Below are 8,518 nucleotides of genomic sequence, written 5' to 3' on the forward strand. Positions count from 1 at the left end.
GCTACGTAGAAAAGGATGCTGGTGTTATTTGTCTCTCAGAAACAGTTCATAACTTCCCTTCCAATCATTCATGTCAACTAAAAGGTAAACCTGTTTCTCCATCACCTGTTCAGCTCTGATGGTTCAGTAAGGACATCTCCTGGTTTCATCTTCATGTTTCCCTCTCACCAGATATCGGTTGGGATATCTGGTGAGAGGGAAACTGTGTTGACCAGCGCCTTTACGGCTGTGGCTCCAGCAAACGTCAGTTGATACTAGAAAGTAATATTAAATAAATTATAACAACATGTTATCAAGCTTAAACGTGCTGCTGTTGTTTAGCGCCACAATAAACAAACGAGACGGGACTTAGGACAGCAAAGCCGATCAGCTGATCATTGATCAGTTTCATGATTGAAGTAGCAACAGGAGATGGAGGGAGAGAGAATGAGAGAAGAAGAGGCAGCTGCAGCGTAAAGACACAGATTAACTCCAGCTTTGTGTCTTTTTGCTTCTTTTTTTTTTTAATTTTTGCTGAAGTTCGGGACAATTCGCGTTTCTTTACACCTAAATACGGAACTTTAAAGTTCGACCTCATCAGCTGTAATTGGTCCTGCCCAGAGTCGATCATGACCAATTGGCCAATCCACCACCTTTCATTGTTTATACCGTTACAAAAAAACGTCGCCCCATAAAAACGAAAAATCACCATTGGCCCACCGCCGATGGCCAGTCCAGCTATGTTCCCAGTGTACGGTAATTAAATGAAGGATTAAAAATGTTCTTTAATTTGTCTTAACTGATTTCAGATCCTTTAGAAAGCAAACCATTTATTAATTTCGTAGATGCGAGCAGCTATTTTTTTTCCTGGTGTTTCCTTTAAGAAAACACTGAAAGCATTCACGGCACAGAGAACATTAAAAACCATCTCTGATGTGTTTGTGGCATCTGTGGCCTACTTTAGGGAATAGTACCAAGCTGCACAAAGATGGCTGAAGTGACTGGAGTTATTTTTAATACAGTATGGTGCATCTCATCCAGCCAGGAAATAAAGGCCTTTTTGTTTTTAGATGAAGAGTCTTGGGAGTTCATTTCTCCACACAGTAAAAACCTCAAAACAGAAATTTGCAGTGTAAATCTAGGCTATCACCTCACCTACTCCCAAGATTTGTCCTCAAGCAAGGTACTTAAATTCAGATTGGTTTATGTTCCAAAAATGTGTCTGTCTAACATTGTGATGAGCTTAAAGCTAGACATAAAAATGCAAACTGTCAAAATAATTGTCACAGGACAAATTATTTGAGATTAGAAGTCTCAGGAATCTCCTCTGAGACCTGACTAATCTGCAGCAGAGGCTCCCACTTTGTCACGCAGCAACCACGAGGGTTTAAAAAAGTAATTGTAGTTTGAGTCAGTTCATAGTGTCAGTATGCTGTGTGTTATTGGCTGAAAGCGAGGATTTATATAACCACTCCTGCCTATACTGTGTATATTTGCGTATTTGTTTATAAAATGCAAATGTAGTGCTTTGAGATGAGATGCTTAAGTGGCACGTTGATATGCGACTGTGTGTGTGTGTGTGTGTGTGTGTGTGTGTGTGTGTGTGTGTGAGTGTCCCTGGCATGCAAATGTAGCTGTGGAAGATGCCAAAGAGAATATTCACCTCAGGCATGTTAAATGTCAAAAAGTACAAAAGAGTGTGTGCTCAATGTGTGTTGATTCACTGTCACCTGCTTGGAATTTAACTACGAACACAGATGAAGTGCCCACCTGCACTCTGTGTGTGTGTGTGTTTGCTTGTATTCCTCATGTTGTGGGGACATTATAAAGTCAGTCACATGTGGGGACAGGGGGAGGGTGAAAAACAAGTCCTCTGAATATTAGTATTAGATTACTACATTTAAAGGTGAATTCCTGGTTTATTATTAGACTTCCAATAAATTATGGCAAGTCCATGTAATGTCCTCAGAAGTAATGGAAATAGGACTCTGTGATGATTACTGGTTACTTGACACATGGTCTAAATGCTGGGATTACTGACATTAGCTAAATTAGATTCCAGTGTGTGCACATATCTGGATGTGTACGCACTTGGACGGCTGTGTGCAGGTTGGGGCACATGGAGGGGCCGACTGCAGGTGTCCATGAATATTTTAATATTTCAGTCTTGTCTCATATTGCTTTCTGCTGACCTCCCATCTCACTGCCTGCCACTCACAATGAAAGAAGAAGGAAGAGAGAGGAAGGAGGAAACGGTGAGTAAAAGAGAGGGAGGGTGTTGAAGAAGAGGGACCTGAAAGAACGGGGAAGACAGCTTCTTGCACCATTTCCCATAGCTCTCTTTGTGACCACAACTGTCAGTTAGGAAGGAAGAAAAGATGAGGGGCTAGGGTGAGTGAGCGCATGAGTGCTTGCATGGTGAAGGTGGTGGGGGGCTTCTTGCTGCTGGTTTTTGTTGTTTGAGGAGCGAGAGAGGCAGGATTGTAGGATAATACAGGGGTAAAAAAAAAAACCAACTATTAAACTTTTAAGAAATTTTACACTTTATGAAAACCTTTTTGTTTGTCTAGAATTTCGCCTGTGGTTTTCAAGCAGGAGAGTGGAAATAATTGATAAAAATCCAGTTTCAGAGATCTTCACAGACTGGTGTGGGGAAGTGTGAGCTGGGAAATTGCCCCTGAGTCTTCTGACCCACTGACCCTGTGTCAGCATCTGCAGAAGGAGGAGCATTTTACATCTATCAGAGAGGTACACTCTCTCTCTCTCCTGGCTTTTCATCACTGTTTCTGATGTTGATCCATTACTTATTGTTGTTTGTATTGTTGTGATGTTTTGTTTGTTTATTTGTTTTCCCTTTTTGTTCCTCAACTTTAATGGGTAATACTCAAATATTATCTATAAACATTATAGTGTACAGTACCACGCAAAAGTAATGATTACTTTATATTTTTTCCTTCCAAGCCAGCCAACCCATTCTTGTAAATTTGTCCTGTCTTTAGGCACTTTGTTACTAGCAGCCTGTGACAGAAGCACATCATTTTTCACATTTCTTTAGTCAAAGATAACACGTTTGTGTGTGTGTGTGTGTGTGTGTGTGTGTGTGTGTGTGTGTGTGTGTGTGTGTGTGTGTGTGTGTGTGTGTGTGTGTGTGTGTGTGTGTGTTGGATATAAATTAAACTGTCTGCCTTAATCTTAAACCAGACACTACAGCTTATATACAGCTCACCTGCCCTAACTATAAGCTAAAAAAGAGCTTATAGTTAGGGCAGGTGACCCTGAACCACTCCTGAATTATGATCCTATAGGCTCAGATTGCTACAGGACTTGCACAGCACTTCATGTGATGCACTGACCATTTCTTCTTTTCTCACTTCTCTTTATTTCCCACCTATTTATATATCACTGCAAGATGTCGTTAAACTTTGCCTGTTTTTCCTTCTCACAGTTACAAAGTGCTTGCTTTTAGGGAGTCATTTGATTCTTGGGCTTTTCTCTCAAATACTCTGGGCTCTTTAAGCATCTTGAGGAAAACTGTTTTTGTGATCCGGTGGGGGGGGGGGGGGGGGGGCTTCAACAGAAAAACAGTATGCCCTTCAGTTGATCCACTGTTCACTGAAGGGCCAGTGCAGGGTCTCAGTGAAGGGTGGCTGTCAAGAAGCCATTCATAAGAAGGGAAACAGGGAGAAAAGGCTGATATATGTCAAATTACACAAGAATTGGACTTAAAATCAGTCACAACAGGCCTTAGGAATGAATCTCAATTTTAAAGTTTTGGTTCAAATCATCTTTAACATGAACAACAGTGAGTCTCTACAGCCATCTGTAAAACCTGGTAGAGCTTCCATCATGTTAGACTTCAACATTACTGAAGCAGTGTGGGATCATCTTGACAGAGAACGGAACAAAAAGCAGCCAACGTCCAAAGAAGAGCTTTGAATGTCCTTCAAAAAAGCCTGGCCACGTGTACCTGGAGACTGCTTAAATAAATTAGAATAAAGCCTAAGAGTGACTGTACTGAAGAATAAAGGTGGTCTTACAAAATATTGACTTTCATCCTTATTCGAATTGTACAAACTGTTTTTGCCTTGTAGTGTGTATTTACATTTATGTTTGCACATTTCAGCAAATCACTGCAAATCCTTCTTAATTCACTTACAAATATAAAGAAATGAGGGCTGGGAGGAGAGCTTTGCTTTGGTGTCAACATGTCTATTAGTCTTAACAATGTTTATCTTTTGTCTTAACCCAAATCCAAAAGTATGGTATGAAGGGAATTCCATCCAGCAACTGTTTCTTTCTCTAAAAGTGGACTGCCTTTCAGATAGACTTAGTGTGATCGCTACAGCTACAAAGATTAAAGAAAATGTATATTTGCTCTCAGGCTCCTGGACTGGTAATGTTACCTGACCGCCTGCCTTTCATTGGTTCATCTGGGACTAAATCCACAGGTAATCAATGAGATTCAAGGACTATATTACTGAAGAGTTAGATAAAGTGATCTAACTCACAGCTATTATAATTAATGAGTGTTTTATTTTGTGCAATGTGGTTATTTCTGTGGCAGAGTTGCCCTTTTGACAGTGCAAGGTCTCCACAAACAAAATGATACAAGTTATGAAATCATACAAGCAGAAGTTTTCATGTAGCATAAATCCAACTCAAATTGTGTCACCTCTTTATAGACATGTCTTTATCTCACCACATGACAATATTCTGACACTGGTCAACAAATGCACTTTGTTGAACACTGTCCTTTTCAATGTGCTATAGAAAAAGAGATTGATTGATAGAATGAGGATTTTGCTACTGGGACTCTTTAACCTGCACTGTGAAAATGTTCACTTGCTCACCTTTTTTAGTTAGCACTTTCCATTTTTATGTCATGATGCTCACAGTATTGGACAATGAGGATTTCAGCATTTAAGAAATACGTTTTCAAGATTAGACTTTCCATACTTTTTTCCAACAAATCAAGGCGACGTCAGCGATAAACATGGGGATAGACTTCATCAAAAAATGAAAGTTATGGAAAAATTATATTAGGGAAATCAAATCAGTTCTTGTTAGTGCATCAGTTCCAATTACAGTTTATTGACAAAGCAAAAGTTTCTCTTACCATCTCCACTGCTTTTGTTTACAGCCAAGCCAACCCCCTCCTCTCCAGGTCTCTGGCACCCCCACCAGTCCAGTCGCAGAAAGCGTAACAGACAGCAGAAGACTTCTTTCTCCTCTGACACTCACCCTCATCCAGGACCCTCCTCCATCCTCCTCTCAGACGCCACCATGACTCCTTGGGGAAGGCTGGCTCTATCTGAGTCCTGCTTTGACTCAATTCCCAAAATACTTACTCCACGACCCTCTCCACCTCCACCCCAAGCCTCTCCTGTTCCCGAGCAAATACCGTCAGCTACCCCATATCATGGCAGGAGACAAGAAGAAGACAAAGACAGTTCAGGCTCAAGTTTTAACTCTCAAATTCCATCTCCACCTGTGGCAGTCACGCAAAACAGCGCAGGTATGACTACAAAAAGGGACAGCCATTACCAAACAAAACCAGATGACAATATTACTTAAAGTCTAATGAGTCCAGCTACACACATAACGTCCCTGTAGGAACACTTGGTAGTGATTGATACCTAATAGCTGATAGTTAATTTAACGGAGCCTGTAAAATTTAAAAAGAATTCAAATAAGATCACTCACACACTTTAATATACTGTAATTATGCTTTACGATACAAAGAAAAAGTTGGCAGCAGACAGATTATTTTAAAAAATGTTTTTCATGACCCGCCAATTTCCGGGGGCGAGGTCACTGAGGCAGTTAAACAACTCCTTGGTGGCAGAGCCCCTGGTGTTGATGAGGTCCGCCCCGAGTTCCTGAAGGCTCTGGACGTCGTAGGGCTGTCCTGGTTGACACGCCTCTGCAATGTTGCGTGGAGATCAGGGGCAGTACCTGTGGACTGGCAGACCGGGGTGGTGGTCCCCATCTTTAAGAAAGGGGACCGGAGGGTGTGTTCCAACTACAGGGGGATCACACTCCTCAGCCTCCCTGGGAAAGTCTATGCCAGGGTGCTGGAAAGGAGAGTTCGTCCGTTAGTTGAACCTCGGATACAGGAGGAACAATGCGGTTTCCGTCCTGGTCGCGGAACACTGGACCAGCTCTTTATCCTCTCCAGGATACTTGAGGGTGCATGGGAATTTGCCCAACCAGTCTACATGTGTTTTGTGGACTTGGAGAAGGCATTCGACCGTGTCCCTCGGGGTGTCCTGTGGGAGGTGTTGCGGGAATATGGGGTGTCTGGCCCATTGCTACGGGCCATTCGATCCCTATACAACCATTGCAAGAGCTTGGTTCGCATTGCCGGCAATAAGTCGGACTCGTTCCCGGTGGGTGATGGGCTCCGCCAGGGCTGCCCTTTGTCACCGGTTCTGTTCATAATTTTTATGGACAGGATTTCTAGGCGCAGCCAAGTGGCGGAGGGCTTTCGCTTTGGTGGCCTCAGAATCTCATCTCTGATTTTTGCAGATGATGTGGTTCTGTTGGCTTCATCGGGTGAGGGCCTCCAGCTCGCACTGGAACGGTTCGCAGCCGAGTGTGAAGCAGCGGGAATGAGGATCAGCACCTCCAAATCTGAGGCCATGGTTCTCAGCCGGAAAAGGGTGGAGTGCCCACTCCGGGTCCGGGATGAGTTCCTGCCCCAAGTGGAGGAGTTCAAGTATCTCGGGGTCTTGTTCGCGAGTGATGGGAGAAGGGAGCCGGAGATCGACAGACGGATTGGGGCTGCAGCTGCAGTAATGCGGACGCTGCACCGGTCCGTCGTGGTGAAGAGGGAGCTGAGTGTAAAAGCGAAGCTCTCAATTTACCGGTCGGTCTACGTCCCTACCCTCACCTATGGCCACGAGCTGTGGGTAGTGACCGAAAGAACGAGATCGCGGATACAAGCGGCAGAAATGAGCTTCCTCCGAAGGGTGGCTGGCCTCTCCCTTAGAGATAGGGTGAGAAGTTCGGCCATCCGGGAGGGGCTCAGAGTAGAGCAGCTGCTGCTCCACATCGAAAGGAGCCAGCTGAGGTGGTTCGGGCATCTGACAAGGATGCCCCCTGGGCGCCTCCTGGGTGAGGTGTTCCAGGCATGTCCCACCGGGAGGAGGCCCCGGGGCAGACCCAGGACACGCTGGAGAGATTATATCTCTCGGCTGGCCTAGGAACGCCTTGGTATTCCCCCGGATAAGCTGGAGGAGGTGGCTGGGGAGAGGGAGGTCTGGGCCTCTTTGCTTAGGCTGCTGCCCCCGCGACCCGGCCCCGGACAAAGCGGATGAGGATGGATGGATGTTTTTCATGATTAATTATTAATGCTAAATGGAACACACCCAGTGTTATCACATGTAACCCATTAATTATTATTAAGTATTATGTTTCCTTGTTATTAACTATGATAACTTTAGTGCTACATTGTGTGTCTTATAAAAATACTTTGTCATGTTACATTATACAAAGCACATAAATAGAGTGAATGCAGCTAAAAATCATGTTAGCCTAGCTTTGAGTTACATTGTAAGAAGAGGAACAGAGGCATCAGTTATCAGTTAATCTGACTCATTTAACATGTATCTCCTGTTGATATTATTGTGATATAAAATATGTAATATTCTATATTTAATATTGTCCTTTAACTGTCTGTGTTTTAATACTGTCCCTGCCCTAACCAGAACATCTTTTTGCACAGGTGGAGCAGCTAAAGATTTGCAGCTGAGGCGGAGGGTGTTGCCTCAGTGTCGGCTTCCTCGTGCCCCCCGTCTCCCACCGCTTCACCCCGTCACTGACCTCAGTTTCTCTCGGAGCTTCACTTTCTCCTTCTTCGAGCTGCCGCTGCACCAGTCTCCTCGCTGGCGTGCCGAGCGTGTCAAAAACCTCTTATTGCTTTTGAAACAGATACACTACTGAAGACGCAGAGCTGCGTGTTCCTACTGATAGTTCAAATCTGCCTTTCTTGAGTATATTATTGTATTAGTAAAATGTGATATTTTATTTTCAAAGTAAGAGTGATGGGTGAGGGATTTTTTTTTTTTTTGGCACAATAGGATAAGACAATAAGACTGCATGTTATTCTATTCATTCTGTGTTCATTGCTTTTCGAGAGCTGGATTTTATTTGTTTGATGTTTTGAAATTTATTTAAAAAATAGTTTCTAAGGGTGTGAGTTCATTCCTCTGGTTTTCAGCTCCACAGCAATTTACTTACGTTCCTGTTGTGTGTATTGTGTTATGCGTTATGTGTGTGTATATTTATGAAATAAAAACAACTTTACTATCATTCTAGTTGCTCTGTTTTATCAGCTTTCTCTGTTTTAATGGCTTCTGTTTCATACAGATAGACCTCCTGTAGATTCTCATTTACTCTATAACCTTATCCCTGCCTACCTTTCTCACCCTGTTCTCTCTCTCTCTCTCCCTCTCTCTCTCTCTCACACACACACAAACACACACACACACACACGTGAGTCTGTGGAAGCTGAGCTGGAATAATAGAGGCATTCAGA

The 8,518-nt window shown here is 43.3% G+C and overlaps 1 protein-coding gene across 1 annotated transcript; it reads left to right on the top strand.

Moving 5' to 3' along the window:
* The first annotated feature begins 2,595 nt into the window (after positions 1 to 2,595).
* On the top strand, positions 2,596 to 8,292 carry LOC113013140 (uncharacterized). Its single transcript, XM_080294893.1, has 4 exons — positions 2,596 to 2,727; positions 4,361 to 4,427; positions 5,120 to 5,494; positions 7,706 to 8,292. Exons 2-4 carry the CDS (start codon positions 4,376 to 4,378, stop codon positions 7,921 to 7,923), a joined length of 645 nt encoding a protein of 214 aa, XP_080151019.1. The 5' UTR covers positions 2,596 to 2,727; positions 4,361 to 4,375; the 3' UTR covers positions 7,924 to 8,292.
* The last annotated feature ends 226 nt before the right edge of the window (positions 8,293 to 8,518 follow it).

Source organism: Astatotilapia calliptera, chromosome 20 (assembly GCF_964374335.1).
Source record: "Astatotilapia calliptera chromosome 20, fAstCal68.1, whole genome shotgun sequence".
Classification (NCBI taxonomy): Eukaryota; Metazoa; Chordata; class Actinopteri; order Cichliformes; family Cichlidae; genus Astatotilapia; species Astatotilapia calliptera.